The sequence below is a fragment of the Linderina pennispora genome (assembly GCF_002104995.1).
Source record: "Linderina pennispora strain ATCC 12442 chromosome Unknown DL89scaffold_2, whole genome shotgun sequence".
NCBI lineage: Eukaryota > Fungi > Kickxellomycota > Kickxellomycetes > Kickxellales > Kickxellaceae > Linderina > Linderina pennispora.
In genome coordinates, this window is record NW_024468250.1 from 309,107 (window position 1) to 327,645 (window position 18,539).

The following is an 18,539-nucleotide window of genomic DNA, read 5'->3' on the forward strand; positions in this document are numbered from 1 at the left end:
CATGCCCGAGCTTCCTGATGTCGAGAGGGCACGCAAGCTGCTCGAGGCGAAAATGCCTAGGCAAGGAGATAACGGCAGTAGCGGCACTTGATGATACAATCGTAATGCCTGACGTGCGTGGCAAGAAGCTGGAATCTCTCCTGTGCGGCCGCAGCGTCACTGGTACCGGCCGACGCGGTAAGCAGTTCTGGCTAACTCTGACTGGTCCCCTGGTGATGCTACTGACACTTTGGCATGACTGGCGAGGTATATGTGCGCGGCGAGCACACATCGCATTACCGCATGCAAGGAGTGTCTGGTGGTGACGCCTGGCCGCCAAGATTCACCAAGCTCGAGCTCGAGTTTGGCAAGGACACCGTGGTGGCATTTGCCGATGCGCGTCGGCTGGGTCGGATCAGGATCTTTGAAGGAAAGCCCGAAGACAGCGATACAGGTCACGAAGCTCGGCTTCGATCCAGTCATCGATCCGCCTAAGCCCGTGGACTTTTATGCAATGGTCCACTGTCGCCGGACACCGATCAAGGCGCTGCTGCTCAACCAGGAGTTCTCGGCCTGGCATCGGCAACTGGATCGCCGACGAGGTTCTGTTCCAGAGCCGGATCCACCCGGAGCAGCGTGCCAACACGCTGAGCGAGGAGCAGGCGCATGAGCTGCTGGCGCAAATCATATCGATATGCACCAAGGCAGTAGCAGTGAATGCCGAGAGCAAGCTGTTCCCAAAAGACTGGCTGTTCCACTACCGCTGGTCGAAGGGGAAAAAGGGTGAGCACAAGATGCCCGACGGCCGCGCGATCGAGTTTGTGACGGTCGGCGGACGAACATCGGCGATCATTCCCCGATGTGCAGATTCTGCATTAAGAAGAAATCACAATACATTATAGATAGAGAAATAACAATTAGGTGCTGCTGTGAATCTGCTTGCCATTGACGTAGACCTGGGCAACATTGCGGTCGTCGGCCAGGAATACAAACTGCTCCAGTCCGCAGCTTCCAGGCTTCAGTCCTGTCGCCCTCGTGCTGCACCGCCGGCGTGGACGCGATGGACGGGACCGGCGACAGCGGGGTGCTAAGGTCGACTACCAGCGCATCAAACAGCTTTCCGGGCTCCAGACTGCCCAGCTCGTCATCCATGCCCATGACCCTGGCACCGCCCTGGGTAGCCAGGAACACAGCCTCGGCTGCCTCCAGAGGCACAGCGTCACGGCCCTCCAGCTTGTCACCGCGGTCACGCTTGAGCGCAGTCAGCGCACGGTTGGCCGCAGCGGCCATACGCATGGCATCCAGCATTGACGGCGTGTATCCGCCGCTGACATCGGTACCCAGGCCAACCGGGATGCCCTCCTTGATGAAGCGCCGCACATCGGCGATTCCGCTGCTCAGCGTGAAGTTGGAGTTCGGGCAATGGCTGACGCCAACGCCGCGGCTGCGCATCAGCGCGAGCTCCTCATCGGACATATGCACGCAATGGGCCATGATCGTCCTGCTGGTGAACAGATCGAAGGCATCGTAGATGCCTGCGTACGACCTGCACTCGGGGAAGCACGACTTTGCGAACTCGATTTCGCTCGGGTTCTCGCACAAATGCGACTGGATCGGCAGGCCGTACTTTTTCGCCAGTCCTGCCCAGCCCGGCCAGGCAGTCGCGCGAGCAGGAGGGTGCGAAGCGCGGCGTGATGATGGGCGTCACCAGGCGGTGCTCGGCTTGGTCGCCCAGCACATGCTTGATGAAGTCCTCGGTCACCTCGATGCTGTCCTCGGTCGACTCCGAGTAGTAGTCGGGCGAGTTCGCGTCCATGCAGACCTTGCCGACGTACGCGCGCTGGCCCTTGGTGCGGATCGTCTCGGCCAGGATCTTGTTGGCCTCCAGGTGGATCGTTCCGTAGTATGCCGCAAACGTCACGCCGTTGCGCACCGTCCGGTCGATCACCTGCGAGTAGAACTCACGTGCCTTGTCCGTGTCCTTGAACTCGCTCTCGTGCTTGAATGTGTACTTGTTCAGCCAGTCCATCAGTGGCAGATCATGCCCAATCCCCAGGAACGTAAACTGTGGCGCGTGCGTGTGTGTATCAATCAGTCCAGGCATCAGGAACTGGTCCGCCTGCAGTGAGACCTGCTCGATCTCGGTCTCGGAAACAGGGGCGCCGGTCCACGAGCCTACGAGCTCGGCTGCACTCTGACTGGCATTATCTGTGACGCCGATGATGCGGCCTGTGGCCTTGTCCACGCCAAGCGTGGCCTGAGGACGGATACGCAGCTGGTCGATGGCCGGCGTGTCAATAACGCAACCTGGTGAAGACAGTGTACTTTGCGGAAGTCGGTGTGGCGGGCATTAGTAGTAAGTGACTGTAGGAATAGCCTTGCGTCGAGGGGGAAAATAGTAGCTTTGCGGGGAAAGGAGAAAGAGCCAGCAAACAGAAACAAGGACAAGCAGACTTGGCGAGGCGCATTGCCTGGCGCTTTTATACCATTTGCTGTAGGTCGTGGTGTAACAGCCACCCCCTTGTGAAAGGAACTTCTGGCTGGTTTCTCTTTTTACATAGGGTGGCTCCCCATTCACCACTCAGAACCCACTCTGCATCGCTCGCAATGTGCCTCCATTCGCTGACTGCTCCTGCGATCATCGCACCCGCTGCCACCCAAAAAAATCTCCGGCAGATAATGACGACGATGAGTAGAAAATCCGCAAGCTTCTCTAAGGGTAGCAAAAGCATAATTGCGCAGTACCCGGGTACGTTTTGGCTGCTGCTCTACCTGATAAGATCGGATTCCCACCCTGAGCACTGCCGCGTGACCACCTCTCACCTGCACAAGCAACTATCTGGCCACAAATGCCCGCTTTGCCCTCTGCGCGAATATACGCCCATTGACGTGCATCTCTTTCATGTGTAAGCACTATGTTTAGCAACGATTGGATTATAGACTGCAGAATTACACTCTAGTACTTGGTCAGGCTGTCCGGGCTCAGGCCCGAGGCTTCGGTCAGGAACTTGAGGAACTTTCCGGCACTGCCAAAGTACGCGACGCCATCCGACGAGTTGCACGAGTGGTCATTGTCGTTGACAACATTGCCACCGCTGCTGGAGATACCGGCCAGATAGTACCTGCCATCTGTGCCCTTGGTCATAATTGGCGAGCCCGAGTCACCTGAGCAGATGCTGTTGCCGGGGGTCAGGCTGTTCTGCGTGCAGAATCCGTCGCCTGTGCGGGCCCGTATATCCTGGGTACAACAACGAGCAGTAATCGGTGCTGCCGACCTTGAGCGTGGTTGTCAGCAGAGTTTTGGGCAGATCGTCGACGCCATTGCCATTGCGTCCCCAGCCAGCAACCTGCAGAGTATCACCGATATTGACCTCGTCGGTGGAAATAGCCACGCGGCTGGCGTTGCCGCCAAGAGCCATTGCCGGAATCTTAACAATGCCAATATCGCCATTGTAGGTCGACGGGTTCCAGCCGGGGTTTGGAATGATCTCAGGTTGCAAACACGCCGTCCATTTCAGACCGCACATGGCTGCCCGTGTATACGAGCATGTTGCGCGGCTCAATCTTCTTCCCCGTGGCCGGGTCGTACATGCAGTGAGCCGCAGTGATTACCGTGTCGGGGGCGACGATCGAGCCAGGTGCACGCGGATGAGTACTTCGAGCTGAGGAAAAGGCGCAGCTGCACAATGAACGTCATGTCCGCAGGCGTCGACCAGTGAGCCACCAAAGACACGCTTGGTCAGGCGCGAGTCCGCCAAAGCATTGCTGGCAGGCAGGGCTGAGACTACAGCGAGCGAGGAAACGAGGAGCGCGGCAAGCTTCATTGTTGGGAGCTGAAAAAGGGAGGTTCGAGAGCGAGATGTTTTTTGTTGTGATGGTGTATGGCACGAACCTGGTCGAGCGTGCCTTATTTTATACTCGGACTGCATGCAGCGGACTGCTCCACTTTGCAGGGTGGTTTGGTGTTCTGCATGCAGCCTGCAGTATTGTTACCTTTAGCTTCCTGCTCTTTAAACACCAAGGGTGTCACTCATTCATGTTGGCACAGGCACAATAAACATCCGCATTGCAGCTCAAGGGCGCTGCCCGCACCTTCCTGTAAAGGCAAACTATTACCACCACAGGCGCTTGTGCAATTGTAATCAACGCAACAAAATTGCCAGCGGCGATCTTGGGCTTCTTGCTGTGCATATCGAGGTGCATTGCGAGAATGCATGACCTGATCGGCGGGTGGTGTCTTTTGGTGCACAATAGCCCTGAAGAGAGACACTGGAATTCCAGCTCTAGTAGAGTGCAGTGTTGCAGGGGCTGTGCGCGCAATAGCTTCGGGATTCAACCGCTACCAATCTGGTCGCTGCGCTATGTCTATCCGCAGCGAGAGGGTGGGAGGAACTGCAAGGGACGAGATTGGGCGCTGAAGAACAATACGATTCGGCCATTGTATAGGCCGATTGAAACAAGCGATTCCAAGATGCTTCTGAATGAACAGCTGAATATTTTGCAGCTTCATTGAACAGCCAGAGCGTGTCTGACCAATCTCTGGATCACTAGGAATGTGTCGTCATCACCACCATGATATGCAGACTTGCCGGAAATAGCACGCAGGTCATGGGTAGTCATGTACGTCGATAGTCGCACATCACACGCAGCTTATTATGCAATCTCTTCAAGCTGCACACAGATTATTACAAGGGGGGCTGGTCAGGCTGGCAGACCCTCTGACTCATTGACCGACACAGAAAAAGAAGAGAACAGCGCACATCATCCCCAGGGTCTGGACGCATGGCAATAAGGAGCATCCAAAAATGAAGTGCTGCAGTAAGCGCGTCCTTACTCCTAATTCCTACTTTTACTGGAAACTAAGCATTTAGATGCTGGGAATATATGAAAAGCTAGTCCAGGACATTCGGCTACAATCCTTCCATGCTCGAGGTTTGTTATTACTGTCCCTTGTTGTTTAAAGATCCAAAAGTACTGGTAACGCTCTATTCCGAATTCTATACTCTTCTTATTATATCCTTCCTTAATTTTTGTGACTGTATACACAGTTTATGCTGTTGCCTAACATCCATGTCTTTGCGCTCGGAGACGTCGTGCTTCAGGGCAGCCCCGATGAGTCCCCGGGATACCTGCTCAGCGGCCGCGTGCTCGTCACAATCAAGGTGCCTGTGGGCATCAAGCAAATACAGGTCGTTTTTCAGTCCACCCCAAGTAGGTATCATTGGCCCCGCACAGCAGTGCTTTTGGCATAGAGGAAGATGGGTGAGGTGCTTCTAGGCTGCTTCCATCTAGCCAAGCCACAGGCCTGCATATTATTGCCTTTGGGGAATTATTAGCGGTTTTGAGGGCAGCTGGGATCGATTATAAGAAAACAACAACAAAACTATGTTTATGTTCTGTAGACAGCAAATGGCGCCGTCGCAGGCGCACGTCAATATACGACGACGCAGAGCAGGTGGCGTTTGGGGAGATTCTGCACGTAGGTGCGGAGCACTCGGGACCGTGGGCCAAAGGGCATGTACGAGTTTGCGTTCCAGATCGTGCTCCCCGGATACCTGTGCGAGACCATGTACACGGAACACAGGCAGGTATCGTACCAAATCAAGGCGTCGCTGACAACATCTGCATTGGCGGCCACCAAGCGGTCCGCAATCAAAGAGATCGCAATCAAGCGGGTGCCATACTATGGTGCTGTGTGGGAGTCGCTGACCAACGACATCATAAATGTGACAGCGGTCTGGCGGAACCGCATCGAGATGTGTGCGCTCGGGTGCAGCCGGGTGCAAAAGGACGACCAAGCGCTGCGCGTCAAGGGCGTAATCCGCGCCTTGGAGAAGGGGTATCGGCTGACAAAGGTCGGGTTTATTCTGGAGGAGCGGACGCGGACCCGAGTCAATGGCGGGTTCAAGTGCACGTCGAACATTGCGTCGTTCCGGTACCTGAAGTCGAGTGAGGGGCTGGACGGGTGGTTTGGCGGGCTGATCATCGACCAGATGGCGTTCGACATGGAGCTCCAGATCCCCAAGGCGTACCGCAAGATCCAGTATGACATCAAACACGGGCCGGTCACTGTGAGCCATCGGCTGGCGTTCGTGGTGGCGATCGTCGATGCCATGGGGCACGGCACAAATCTGCGCCTGTTCACGCCGCTCCACATCATGCCAAACGACATGGCCAGCTACGATTTACCATCCTATGGCAGCTCGTTTGCTGACCGGATCCTGCTGAAGGCAGAGGAGTGCCAGGAGGCCTACCATGAGATCGAAGAAGAGGAGCAGATCCATGTCGACCCGTTGCCACAAATAGCCGACACACTTTCATCTTTCGACTCGTCTCTGTACTTGACTGTATGATCTTGCACATAATAAAGCGCTTTTCTTGCAGTGCAGTTCCCCCTACCCACCCAGTAGATCATGCCGGATCCGCTTCTGGGCACATTGTTCCGCTCCGGCTGGAGGCTGTGGGCCACGGATCGAGCGGCTGGCCATTTTTCATATGGTGCTCAGCAGCCCCTCTCTGCAATTCGGCGCTGCGTCAAGCATCAAGACTGCGGCAAGAGGCGCCCTTTGCGCTTCTATTTTCCACAGCCGGGCGTGCCGGGGGAGGGGGAGGCGGTGAGCAAGTCACGGCCACTGGCATGGCCGGTGGGGGAGAATTAGTCTGGCAATTTTGGCTCTATAAAAAATCACGCCAGCGGGCCGCTGCGACCTTGGCCGCTTTATCCGCCAACTGCTCGCCTTGCGCATCGCCTGTCCTCCTTCTCTTCTCTAGTTCTGAAAAAATCGGTTTTTTATTCCTTTCTCACTCAAGGCCTAAAGACTTTTTTTACCTGCTAAAGAGCGAAAGGAGAGGAACACCTTGTAAAACCACCGGCCACTAGCACCACAACCTTATTATACCTTAGTTGCTTTCAATTCTCCCTCTTCATACCCTGTAATTTTTCCTTCTCTTCATTCACATTTCACTACTCCATTGTCACATAATGTCGGTCCAAGGACAGCTTGCTGTCTACACACAGCATCGGTTTACCGGGCGCACTACCATGGCGCCCGAGGGCGAGTCCAGCTTGCGCGCCTGGTCGTGCACGCTGCAGGAGGGGCGACCACGGGTTGCCAATGTAGCGCTGCTTCCGTACGTCAAAGACGTTGAATTCATACTGCACCCTTCGTTTGATAACCCACACAGAGGTAAGAAGGACAGAGAAAGACACTACTGCACACGTAGCTTCCCCCCTTTTGGCGTCCTGCTTGAGTACTGGGAGCCAGTATGTTTTCTATTGATTCATTGATGGTTTTTTTACTGCACTCTGGGACTCTTGCGTTTTTGTCTTTTGCTTCCAGCTGGAGAAAGGCCAGTCCTTTCACCCGATGCTCCCTTCCCTTGCATCCCATTCACGTATATATAGCTATGCATGGTGTATACAGTGGCGGCACAGCAGCCGCTTGTCTGGCATTCTGGTTGATTCCCGGCCGCTGCGGGAGGCAAAAGTAAAAATTAGGGAGGAGTGCGGGATAGCCATGGTGCATAATTGCACAAATATAGATATCGAGGGAGCGGAGAGGCAGCCGACTATGGTCATTACTACGTTGACGATTCGGTCTCGTCAGAGCTAAATTGACCCCTCCTAGCACTTGGCAGCCCCACTCCAGGCATTGGCAGTTTCCCTTGCTTTCCAATGGCCGACGGATGTGAGTAGCGCTCAGACCTCCCCCTCAATTCCCTGCCCTCGCGCCCCCTGAGTGTCGCACCTCATGACTACAGCCGGAATGGTGTTTCATCCTGGGATTTGCATGTTCGCATACGCTTCATGGAGTGGCAGACACACAAACCACATGATACTGACCTGTATGTGCTCGCATCCTCCATTTTTCTTATCTATTGTCGGAATGGACGTAGTCCGGTCGAAGCCGCCATTTAGGATCAAGGAGGAGGGGTGGGGGCAGTTTGACCTGAAAATTGTCGTGCACTTTTTCCACTGCTCCGATACAGTCACAATCGACCACTATCTGACGTTTCCCGAAGAAGGATCCGACTACCAAGTGTACCCATTTGTAAGTATCTCAAACATGCTGAACAGTGCAACTCTGGGTCCGCTGACCGGCTGGCGGAGCGAATCTGCGCATTTTTCCCGCTGCAATATTACGCCCAGAGTGGGTGTATGGGGGCTTTTGGCCCCAGGATTCGCACCAACTGCGCATCCTGTTTATCGTGCATATTATTCGCCGTGCAGCTTATCGATGCCCTCCTGTGGCCTTAATTGCACCTATATTAGAAAATACCGAATCCAACACCGGGATTCCTGTCGCTGTACAATAAGAACACCACAACCGTATCGCGCAAGACGATTCCAGCACGTGCAACAAAGGCGCGCAAGGGCCTGCCACGGGACTCGGCTCACTCTGGACACCGCCGGTCGCCATACGACTCAGACTCGGGCAGCTCGGGCGGATCCAGCGATTCAGACAACACCGACACTGGCGGGAGCAACGGACACGCAGTCCGCAGCGGACGCGTCTCCAGCCGGCCCCGGTCGGCCAAGGAGCCGCGCACATCGAAGGAGCCGCCACGGCCCAGCACATCAATTAAGCATGGGCCAGCGCAGCCAGCCGACTGGGAGCAGCGGCGCAAGGGCGGCAACTCGCGCACAACGCCAGGGTCCGAGCACATGTCGTCGCCGCAGTCTCCAGCCGACCACTACCAAAAGGCAAGCCGCCCATCGTCTCGCGGGACACAGGCCAGACGGACACGTGACGAGAGCCTGCCGCGCTCCCGCCCGCCTGCGGGAGTCGAAACTGGTGCGCAGGCCAGAAGAATCAACGGCCAGAGTGCAACACCGCAACGCCCACGTGCACCGGCCGACATCGGCAGCTCTCCTAACCGCCCCGAGCGTATGCTGGCCGGGGCAAAGCGCAGGCTCAGCGATGCTCCCGACAGTGGTGAGCGCCCGGCTGTGCGTCGTCGCACCGTGGATCCGGCTCGCACTCCCTCATCGTCGCCGCCATCAGCCGGCTCACGTGCATCGCATAAACGCGGCGACTCTGGCATCCGGCCCATCAAGCGGTCGCTGGCAGGCGCCATTGCAGAGGTCCGTGTGCCAAAGAAGCGCCCGATCAAGGCAGCGGAGGAGGAGGATGAGCCGCCCAAGAACACCAGCATCGCAGATGTGCGTGTGCCCAAGAAACGAGCAATCAAGATCCTGTCAGACGAGGACAAGTCGCCCAAGAATGGCACCCTGCCGCAGCAGTCGCCACGCAAACCCCCAACTGCCACGCGTCGTGTGATCCGCGATGAGGATCTGCGCGAGTCGTCTCAGACGGCGTCTGGCCGCGAGGCATTTATCCGCGAACGCGAGCGTCAGCGCCAGGCGCTGCAGCAGGCAGCCCAGACGCCCGCCAAGTCTGCCGCCGGGCCATCAGGGATCCGTCCTGTAAAGCAGAGCGGCAGCTCAGGGCGTGATTGCGCGGTCGCAGCGCCCGGCAGCTAACGGCACTGCTGGCTCCAAGGCCAAGCGCCCGGGAGAGCTTCTCGATGTCTCCCGCAACGACACTACCAACGATGTCGCGAATGAGCCAAGGCGCGTGGCGAACCGCCGTGAATCTGCGGTGCCTGCCAAGCAGAAGCCAATGCCGCCGCCCGCGGTCCCGCCGGCAAGCGGTCACAATAGCAGCCGGTCAGCGCGAGCGCGTCTCGCCTCTCCTATGACCAAACCAAAACAGCGCTTATCAATAGCGTACCGCGCATGAAGCGCACAGCCACTAATGGGTCGCAAGAGAAACCATCGGCCAAGCCCGCCGTGAATGAAAAGGATGCGCTGCCTGTAAATACTGCCGAGAAAATGCAGCGGATTATGCGCAAGGCTCAGGTCATGGACGACATGAATACTGTCAGGTTTTTGCACCTGCTGTATACCCTGCGCGTCGAGCAGGAGCCGACACGCGAGGATGTCCATCACCAGCGAGCTGCTGAGCGCCGTGGAAAAGGACAAATATTCGTACAACCTGTCGGTTCTGCAGCCCAAGGCGATCGACCGCCTGTGGTCGTTTGTCAAGAAGATCCCGTCGTCCTAAATGTTAGAGTTCTCCAATGGGCTCCCCCACCAGCTGCTGTCGGATGGCTACATGAATATACTTTTCTTCTTTCGCCTCAGAGACAGAGTCCAGATTGGGCAAATAGACGCCCATGCGTGGCACAAACACCGGAATTCCTACAGCCACCCTGCTATCCCCAGGGTATATTAGCCACAGTAATTGCGCATTTCTGGCCCACCCGCGCTCCTTTTTCGCCTGCAGCGCTGCTGCAATCGCGAACGGACGGCTAGCAGTTGCGGCAGTTCACACTCATTTGGCGTTCCTGGCCCTCCTTTATGCGCTTCTCGTGCATTTCACATGCATGCGACATGTAAACGCTCATTAATGTCACTAATAGAAGAGCTGCATATCCTTCCGCCAATGTAATTTGTCTGGGTGATTTTTCCTCTTCCACCAGCGACATGCATCCTCCACAGCACATACTGCTTCTCTCCTCTGCTCCTCTCCTTCCCACCTGCTTTTCTCGTTACTCACGCACACACCTCATAGCACGTACATCTCGCCTCCCCTATTCACCACCACATCGCCCAGCCTGGCTGCATGGTTTAAGCTCTGGAGAAGATCCTGAAGCAACGCTATTATTTCGAAGCGATCCTTATAGGAACCCCCCCAGCTCCGTTCACTTCCTTTTTGTGCCATGGATGTTGCAAGCAGACTGCGCAGCCTTGTGTTTTCGCTCATCCGCACACCCATCGCTGTAACTGCAACATTGTGGACATGGGCCATGGCTGCGCCACGGGCGCTAGTCCACTACATGCTACGCCTAATTGAGCTCTTTGAAAACACAATGCTGACCATCGTCTGGGAGTACCAAGGCGACAACCTGCTCAAGTTCCTCTACACACACAGCCACATACCCCAGGCCGCCCTCAAACACAGCGAGACGCGCTCCCAGGGCGTCCAAACCACCGACCTCGACACCCATGACCTGGCGCGCAATGCACGCCAGCGGCGCGACGTCCTGATGACGCAAGTACTCGAGGACCTGGTACCAGCCTTACTGCAAGCCTTGCATGCAATGCCGCAGCGGGGCGAACTGGACCGCATGTCACAGGAGCAGACACAGTGGGCAAAGATCATCGCCAGCCAGCAGAGGCAGCTGATGGACGCAAAAATGCACGACGAGTCCTTGGAGGCATACACACAGATCGCCGCTACCCTGCAGGTGCTGGTTTCGCGGATTGGCTCGGTCGACGAGCGCCTGATCCGGGCGCTGAATGTCAGCAGCGGCCATGTTGATCAGCAGCTGGTTAGCCTGCAGGATGGGCTGGGCAGGGTTTCGCGCGAGTGTGAGCTGGATAAGTCTGCCATCTCCGAGCTTGTCGTGCGTCTCAGCCAGCTCGACAACGTCCTGATGTCAATTGCCGCCTCGCCGCGTACGCTGCCCGGCAAGACCGATGCTGCAGTGGATACTGCGGGCTCTGATGTCGCTGATGGCGAAATGGAAGGTACCAGCAAGGCTTGATAGCGGCCGAGCTAGCGTCGAGGAGCAGCGGGTGGATCAGTTTTCGGGATTTTACAGCTGGAAGTCAATGAAGTCTGTCGGCTCCTCGGAGCCCAGCCTCGATTTGATGAAGCTTGTGCTTGGGGATAAAGCACCGGTGGATTCTGAGATGAGCATTGCCGATATCGACCCGCTTACTGTCGACAACACCGAACCGCCTTTGGTAAACAGCAAAATGTCGATTGAAAAGTTTCCAGAGATCCCGGATGACCAGCTTCCTAGACCAAGATTCCGCAGCAGGGCAGGATCCTGAATTTGTCGTAGAGGCACCTGCAGCAGCGGTGGGTCCCACAAAAGAAGAGGTGCCACTTTCCAGACAGAGTGTTGATGTAGCGCGTCTGGAGCCCGAGCAGCCGAAATCCCAGCGCAGACAGACTATCTCGACCGTATTCCACTCTGCATCCGCATCTGCATCCTCTACCAAGATTGACAGGGCTATTGTTAAGCCGTCTACCAGCCGTTCGCGCAAGTTCAGCTTCAGAGAGGAGTTCAAGCGGCGCAGCTGGTTCGGCAAAAAGAAACAGTAGCACGCATATATAATTGGGAGATGTTATTCAATTAAACTACATTGAGGAAGTTTCTTAGGCAGCGAGTTTAGCAACAACATTGGCAAACTCTTCGCCCTGGGTCACAGCCACAGACAGCTCCTTCTCATTGGGCTGGCGGGAGCCATCACCGCCGGCAACAGTGCCAGTACCCCACGGGGATCCGCCGACGACCTCCGAGTTGTCAAACAGATTAGGGTTACGGAAACCAGTGGGGACGTAGATCATGCCGTGGTGAGCAAGGTTCGGCAGGAACGAGAACGCCGTGGTCTCCTGGCCGCCGTGCTGCGAGCCGGTCGAGAAGAAGATGCCAGCGGGCTTGCCGTACAGAGCGCCCTTGGCCCACAGACCACCAGTGGCGTCGAAGAACGACTTGACCTGGGCGGGGGCAGAGCCGAAGCGGGTCGGGAAACCAAACAGGAAGCCGTCGGCCTCAGTCAGCTTGTCGACAGTAATGACCGGGACATCGGGCTTGGGCGGGGCGTGCATCTTGCCCAGGATGTCCTCAGACAGGGTCTCAGGGAACTGGTAAACCTCAATGTCGACGTTGCCGGCCTTCTCCAGACCCTCCTTGATCGACTTGGAGACCGTGTGGATGTGACCGTAGGTCGAGTAGAAAATGACGAAAACCTTAGGACGAGCCATTGCGCTAGCTGTTTTTTTTTTTTTGCTGGAAGTAGGAGAGCTGGGAGAAATCGATGATGATGATGATGATATGTCAAAGTCAAGCAGTGCACCTTGAAGGGCCTTTTATAGCCAGCCAAGATACAGAAGCTGCAAACCTCAGATTTCACATCTAGGCACCAAGGGTTGGTAATTAAGAATCACTGGGAGCAAGTTTTACAAATCTGCCCACGATCACTTAGTAATGCAGCCGTGCCAGCACCTTTCTCTCTCAATATGCTCTGTGTGGAATCGACTGCTACGACACCCGTTGGACTACGCTCGCGGACTGTGTTGGAGAGACAGGCGGTGTTTCCATTTTCGGAAGGATATCCGCTTGCCTAAGGATACAAATGTTTCCCCAACAAATGGCGTGACGCTTACAAAGATTTGGAGTTCCGATTAGTCATGCAGAGATGGCCACGGAGATTCGGTTATGCAGACCAGAGATTCAGGTCCTAGACCTGAAAAGCTGTCCCTGTCTTCCGCCTTGCATAGGGCAGATGGAATGCGCAGCTGGCTAGCCAACAGGGCATGCTGGAGCTTGAAAACATTCATGACACTTGGTGACTGGAGCCAGGCCACCTGGCCAGAACTGCTACAGGCAAATTGGTCCAGAGCTCAAAGGTAGCCCTCTGATCCGTTACCAGACCACGAGGCGTGATGATGACAAATGCATGAACTGCTGGCGGACCTTTTCGTGTTATCTTTGCGAACTGATTAATATTGGTATGAAACAAAAAAGACTACGAGATAAATTGTTAGAGTGAAATCGCTGTTGCTCAATGGCTATTTTGCAGCCAGCGTATGCTGGCTGGCAAGCATACTCCCCGCGTCCTATCACGCCTTCAGCTTGTTGAGGAAGCGACGGAAGATGCTGGGCTTCTTGGTCACCGTCTTGTCCTGGCTTTGGCCAGCAGAGGGGGCGGCTCTAGCAGAAGTGGCAGCTGCAGTAGATGTAGGAGCGGCGGCGGCAAGGTGCCCTAGCAGCAGGGGCTTTCTCGGCGGCTGCGGCGACAGTAGGCTTGGAAGCGGGGCGGCGAACTTTGCAGCGAACTTTGCGAACTCTTCACCTTGAGTCTCTGCGATCGAGAGCTCCTTCTCGGTGGGCAGACGCGACCCATCGCCATTGGCAACAGTGCCAGCGCCCCACGGGGATCCACCGATGACCTCGGAGTTATCGAACAGGTTCTGGTTGCGGAAGCCAGCTGGGACATAAATCATGCCGTGGTGAGCAAGGTTCGGCAGGAAGGTCATAGCGGTGGTCTCCTGGCCGCCGTGCTGCGAGGCAGTCGAGAAGAACAGGCCGGCAGGCTTGCCGAACAGAGCGCCCTTGGCCCACAGGCCGCCGGTAGCGTCAAAGAACGACTTGACCTGGGCGGGGGCAGAGCCGAAGCGGGTCGGGAAACCAAACAGGAAGCCGTCCGGCCTCAGTCAGCTTGTCGACAGTAATGACCGGGATATCGGGCTTGGGCGGGGCGTGCATCTTGCCCAGGATGTCCTCAGACAGGGTCTCAGGGAACTGATACAGCTCAACGTCGACGTTGCCGACCTTCTCCAGACCCTTCTGGATTGACTTTGCGACCGTGTGGACGTGACCGTAGGTCGAGTAGAAAACGACGAAAACCTTGGGACGAGCCATTTCTGTGTATGTTTTATTGCCTGAAGCGTAGGTTGTCCAAAAATGTAGATGTGGAAATGAGACAAGAAAGGAGTGGTAGAGAGATCAAAGGGGTTTAAGAACCTTCTGAAGGAGGTAGTGGAGTAGGTTGTTATTTCTGTGGCTGTAGTCCTGAAGACGATGCAAGCCCGGCAGTACTTCTTTTTATAGCCGGAATTTGTCTGAGCAAGCCGCAGTGCTGGTGACAATTACAAAACACTGACTTGGGTGGCACGACAAAAATTTCAAATCGCATTACAAATCCTTTTTTTTGTGTGTATCGATTTTCAATTTCGCTTCCTCCCCATCCAAACCTCAGTGCTTCATCACCACTTGAAATAGCTGGGAAACGAAAGAAGCAAGCTATCCGGTCTTTGTCATTCCGTGTTTGAGGCAGTCGGCAAGCAGTGTGATGTGTAAAATAGCAGGGTCCATGAGTAATACGCCTCTGGGCAACTGGCCAGCACGGAATAAGGCAGAGGCCCCACTCACGCCTCTTCCTCTCTCCCTTCACCTGGTACACACAGCCAGGGCTACTCCTCCGCAGCAAGGGCAGACTACTGTCTAGCTGCCAGGCATTGTGGAAACCGCATTTGCTTTGGTACACCCGATGTGCGATGCCCTTGGCTGCGGGCAAGCAAATGCGGTTCTCACCAGGAGTCAAAGCGGGGTGTTTAATCCAATAACTACATTGCTGCTCCAGATCACCAGCGATTATATTTGCGGATCAGTTGTGGCTGGCAGATGCTCAGATAGCGGTTGTTGCTGGAGGTTTTGGAAATTTGCCCGCTTTCACGTTCACCAAGAGACCGGAATCGGCCACATCGCCAATCACCTCCCGTTGACTTTTTTTTCATATGGCGGCCACCGCTGGCATATGCCGCTGAATACTCGCCGGTGTGAGCGCAAATCGTTTGAAGGGCACGCGATTGCATGCATAGTGGAGGAGCTAATGGATAAGCACTGCATCGAATCCGCCTTTGCTGCGCACGCATTTCTAGTTCACTCGCTGCCACCACTGCTGACATGCCGACACTACACTCACACATCACCACACTCACATTTCCAGTGGCCTGATTACATACGGGGATCATCCAGAGCATATCTCGTGGCAGGCGATTGTGAGGCGGGCTAATGCCTGTGCCAATGGTGGCATGGGATTTCACATGGCATGTGTGCTGGGTCGTTTTATCCCTCTCGGCCGCCGGCATAGCAGAATTTGGCAAAACATCTGTGCTGGCCAAACAGGGAATACCGGGGGCGGCCGTTGGGTTGCTAGCAGCAGACACGCCCTAGTGCTTTCTGCACACCGACGGCAGCGATTCGCCGCTATGTATTCCTGGCTGACATTGCCTCATTGTCTCTGTTTTGAGTTGTCTTCGAAAGTTGTCTCGAAGGAGGTGGTGGCGAAGGGGATGGGAAGGGAGGCTGAAGGCACGGAGTGCACTATACATCTGCAAGCACAAACTGCAGCCTGTCTTGCTGGCCAGGTCAGACACCAGGTCGCAGAGCACACGGCAGATCTACCCGACAGCAGCTGCCAGAGATCACCCTGGCTCCAGTATCCGAATATCACTAGTGTTGCCGCGTCTTTAATGCCCCATTGTTGCTCAGTGGAATTAAATCCTAACCGTCCTATAAAAAGAACACACCCTGGAAACGCATGTGCAGCTCTGGGGTTCTACAAGAAAGGACCGCTGCTGCAAGAGCAGAATGCAGGCCAATCCATGCCAATAGCAATTCGTGAAGGCAGCTTTTGTCATTTCATTCTTCTCGCTGTGCAAACCACTGGTAGTGCGCTCAAACATGGCTGATAATGCAAGCGCGGTTTGGTTCGTTCCTTGATGTGGACCTCTTGTTTGGCCAGGCCAAGGTAGCACTGAGGACCTGGCACCGAGTGTGATTTCCGAAGAAAACAAGCCATGCATAATTCTGGCAAACTGTCCGTGAAATTACTATAAATCCCTCACACCATCCGCCATCATTTCGCCTGTTTTTTCACATGTACACGCCTGCTCTACCCAAACGCACTCTCTTTGGACCTGGTTCATTTCTATTTGCAGCCTTTCTCCCCACTCCTCACTTTGGGTTTCTTTTTTCGGTGTCTTTCACGATACTTGTGTTCAGTGTTTTGGAGCTGTGAATCATCCGAAGCGGGTCCCTTGGCACGTTCAGTAGTGCTGTCCGTTGACTTCTTCACCGCAGTAGTTCCGTTTCGGTCTTGCTTACCGATATTAAGAACGTGAAAGATCAGAAGACTCAGCCCTGCCACCGGTGTATCCGCTGACCCGTAGCACCAAAGTGCCTTCTCCTCTAGCCCTCCTTCCATAGGTACAAAAGGGCACCAGGAGCCACCCCTCTCGGCTGTAGAAAGAAAATGGCTCCAAACATACTTCGCACCATCAAGTCACTACTATCTCCCCATGCACAAATCTTAAACAACTCACTATTTGTTCACAAAATGCTCTACGTTCACACACGCATTCTTCCTGACACGCCGTACATAACACTGCGTGGTCAGCCAGCCGAGGCGTCAGGCCAGGAGGTCGCGGGCCGCGTAATGATCTCACTTGGACGCTCGATCAAAATCAAGTCGGTCAGGATCTCGTTCCAGTCGCGATCCAGCACCCGGCACCTGTCGCGTCGACAGAACGCCATCAGCGGCGACCTGCAGCTGACGCAGCCGCTGTTCGAGGCCACGGCACCGGCGGGCTTTGAGACATGGCAGCCCACCAGCGAAGCCCGCGAGTTCCCGTTTTCGTTCGCGATTCCTGGGCACCTTCACGAGTCGGTCGCCACAGAGTATGGCCAGATTGGGTACGAGCTCAAGGTTACCCTGCGGACTTGCGGATTCGGAATCAACGTGTGGACCGAGTCGCTCAAAATCCCGGTCTACCGGGTCCCTGAGGACGGCACGCCCTGGGCGCTGTCGCTTGCAGAGTCGATGCAGCTGCAGGCCGACTGGCTTGGTGCCGTTGAGCTGGAGGTGCTCAGCGACTCGGTTGCTTATACAGAAAAATCCAATATCGGCGTTAAGACGGTCGTGCGACCGCTGAAGAAGGGATACACCCTGGTGGATGTGGGGCTGAAGCTGCGCGAGCGTATCCGCTGCCCGACGGTGGTCAACAAATTCGGAGACACAAAGAACATTGAGAACACACTTTGTGAGTCGACGCTCAAGACCAGCGACCCCGAAGGCGGCCACATGTTCATGCTGCCACTGACGCACGAGCACAGCTTTGACATGTCACTGACTGTGCCCAAGGCATTCAGCCAGATCCAGTACGACATGAAGTCATCCTCTGCTTCCGCATCACCCACGAGCTAGTTGTTGCTGCCACTATCTTTGATGAGAAGGGCGAGCCGCACTACTTGCGTACATCTATTGGTGTGCACATTGTCCCGCCCATGGCCATCGAGGGTCAGTTCTCGCACCTGCCATCGTACACAGAGTCCAACGACGACGCGCTGCTGCTGCGGGCACCAGCCAGTGCACTCCGCCGTCCGTCACAAATCCTGGCCTTTTCACCTTCGATGAACAATCTTGCGCTTCCACCGCCCAGCTACCAGGCCCACACCATGTCATATAACCGCCACAGCATCACCGTGTAGATTGCATGTTTCTTATAGCTTTTCTAATACAATATACCTGTTTCCTATCGCAAACACTGCCATCTGGCCACTGTTCACCGACAGCCTCTTGGCTCGGAGCAGACAGGATCGCCGCATGAGAACACACATAGGCAGGAGGCGTGGTTTAATGTTGATTGCCGTTCCCTGTCATCAGCTTTCGCACAGCTGGTGACTGCCAAGAAAATATTGATCCACTGTGCCTCCGCGTGGTTGCTGGCCAGCACAGGCAATAAACAAGCGAACTCGGAATCGACAATGGCCACGAGCCGGCCCTGAGCAGGTTTTTCTTGCGGCCACTTGTTTTCACGCGTTCTAAATAGAAGGCTCCATCCTTTTGCGTCCAGATATGATATCTGCCATCACTCTTAGCTCCCTATGCCTCACCTTGTCACTTTTTAGTATCAGACGCTTGACTTTTGTAAAGATGGTGCCAAGCATACCCGAGACAGATGCCAGTCCTGTTCAAG

At 55.4% G+C, this 18,539-nt stretch overlaps 10 protein-coding genes across 10 annotated transcripts; 7 read left to right on the forward strand and 3 right to left on the reverse strand.

The window, feature by feature from the left end:
- Positions 1-17: 17 nt before the first annotated feature.
- Positions 18-931, forward strand: DL89DRAFT_308427 (uncharacterized protein; the record flags this gene model as incomplete). The annotated part of the gene is made up of 4 exons (XM_040890930.1): positions 18-212; positions 247-388; positions 426-543; positions 596-931. 4 exons carry the CDS (start codon positions 18-20, stop codon positions 879-881), a joined length of 741 nt encoding a protein of 246 aa, XP_040746090.1. The 3' UTR covers positions 882-931.
- DL89DRAFT_264957 (Metallo-dependent hydrolase) lies at positions 834-2,683 on the reverse strand. Its single transcript, XM_040886447.1, has 4 exons — positions 2,298-2,683; positions 1,688-2,254; positions 1,024-1,605; positions 834-974 (listed from the first exon to the last, which is right to left on the reverse strand). The coding sequence occupies exons 1-4, from the start codon at positions 2,328-2,330 to the stop codon at positions 897-899; spliced, it is 1,260 nt and encodes a 419-aa protein (XP_040746091.1). The 5' UTR covers positions 2,331-2,683; the 3' UTR covers positions 834-896.
- Positions 2,684-4,924: 2,241 nt separating this feature from the next.
- Positions 4,925-5,348, reverse strand: DL89DRAFT_82552 (uncharacterized protein). The gene has a single exon (XM_040892116.1). It carries the CDS (start codon positions 5,199-5,201, stop codon positions 4,977-4,979), a length of 225 nt encoding a protein of 74 aa, XP_040746092.1. The 5' UTR covers positions 5,202-5,348; the 3' UTR covers positions 4,925-4,976.
- Positions 5,349-5,492: 144 nt separating this feature from the next.
- DL89DRAFT_264959 (uncharacterized protein) lies at positions 5,493-6,340 on the forward strand (the record flags this gene model as incomplete). Its single annotated transcript, XM_040886448.1, has 1 exon — positions 5,493-6,340. The coding sequence occupies one exon, from the start codon at positions 5,496-5,498 to the stop codon at positions 6,330-6,332; it is 837 nt and encodes a 278-aa protein (XP_040746093.1). The 3' UTR covers positions 6,333-6,340.
- Positions 6,341-7,499: 1,159 nt separating this feature from the next.
- DL89DRAFT_82559 (uncharacterized protein) lies at positions 7,500-9,489 on the forward strand. The gene has a single exon (XM_040892117.1). The coding sequence runs from the start codon at positions 7,731-7,733 to the stop codon at positions 9,258-9,260; it is 1,530 nt and encodes a 509-aa protein (XP_040746094.1). The 5' UTR covers positions 7,500-7,730; the 3' UTR covers positions 9,261-9,489.
- DL89DRAFT_82560 (uncharacterized protein) lies at positions 9,490-10,423 on the forward strand. The gene has a single exon (XM_040892118.1). The coding sequence runs from the start codon at positions 9,719-9,721 to the stop codon at positions 10,295-10,297; it is 579 nt and encodes a 192-aa protein (XP_040746095.1). The 5' UTR covers positions 9,490-9,718; the 3' UTR covers positions 10,298-10,423.
- Positions 10,424-10,505: 82 nt separating this feature from the next.
- Positions 10,506-11,655, forward strand: DL89DRAFT_82589 (uncharacterized protein). The gene has a single exon (XM_040892119.1). It carries the CDS (start codon positions 10,705-10,707, stop codon positions 11,530-11,532), a length of 828 nt encoding a protein of 275 aa, XP_040746096.1. The 5' UTR covers positions 10,506-10,704; the 3' UTR covers positions 11,533-11,655.
- A 468-nt stretch (positions 11,656-12,123) lies between these two features.
- Positions 12,124-14,530, reverse strand: DL89DRAFT_264963 (flavo protein WrbA). Its single transcript, XM_040886449.1, has 2 exons — positions 14,407-14,530; positions 12,124-12,746 (listed from the first exon to the last, which is right to left on the reverse strand). The coding sequence occupies exons 1-2, from the start codon at positions 14,419-14,421 to the stop codon at positions 12,153-12,155; spliced, it is 609 nt and encodes a 202-aa protein (XP_040746097.1). The 5' UTR covers positions 14,422-14,530; the 3' UTR covers positions 12,124-12,152.
- Positions 14,531-15,298: 768 nt separating this feature from the next.
- Positions 15,299-16,402, forward strand: DL89DRAFT_82606 (uncharacterized protein). Its single transcript, XM_040892120.1, has one exon. The coding sequence runs from the start codon at positions 15,594-15,596 to the stop codon at positions 16,251-16,253; it is 660 nt and encodes a 219-aa protein (XP_040746098.1). The 5' UTR covers positions 15,299-15,593; the 3' UTR covers positions 16,254-16,402.
- A 498-nt stretch (positions 16,403-16,900) lies between these two features.
- Positions 16,901-18,051, forward strand: DL89DRAFT_290594 (uncharacterized protein; the record flags this gene model as incomplete). The annotated part of the gene is made up of 2 exons (XM_040890096.1): positions 16,901-17,695; positions 17,764-18,051. 2 exons carry the CDS (start codon positions 16,901-16,903, stop codon positions 18,049-18,051), a joined length of 1,083 nt encoding a protein of 360 aa, XP_040746099.1.
- Positions 18,052-18,539: the final 488 nt, after the last annotated feature.

Bases quoted from the DNA above. Each gene is read 5' to 3' on its own strand.
- DL89DRAFT_82606 (XM_040892120.1), top strand. From the start codon at position 15,594: ATGGGATTTCACATGGCATGTGTGCTGGGTCGTTTTATCCCTCTCGGC.
- DL89DRAFT_82560 (XM_040892118.1), top strand. From the start codon at position 9,719: ATGAAGCGCACAGCCACTAATGGGTCGCAAGAGAAACCATCGGCCAAG.
- DL89DRAFT_82589 (XM_040892119.1), top strand. From the start codon at position 10,705: ATGGATGTTGCAAGCAGACTGCGCAGCCTTGTGTTTTCGCTCATCCGC.
- DL89DRAFT_82559 (XM_040892117.1), top strand. From the start codon at position 7,731: ATGACTACAGCCGGAATGGTGTTTCATCCTGGGATTTGCATGTTCGCA.
- DL89DRAFT_82552 (XM_040892116.1), bottom strand. From the start codon at position 5,201: ATGATACCTACTTGGGGTGGACTGAAAAACGACCTGTATTTGCTTGAT.
- DL89DRAFT_264957 (XM_040886447.1), bottom strand. From the start codon at position 2,330: ATGCCCGCCACACCGACTTCCGCAAAGTACACT. The intron at 2,255-2,297 runs GTCTTCACCAGG...GCCATCGACCAG, and splicing joins CGACTTCCGCAAAGTACACT to CTGCGTATCCGTCCTCAGGC. The intron at 975-1,023 runs GTGCAGCACGAG...TGCGGACTGGAG, and splicing joins CCATCGCGTCCACGCCGGCG to CAGTTTGTATTCCTGGCCGA.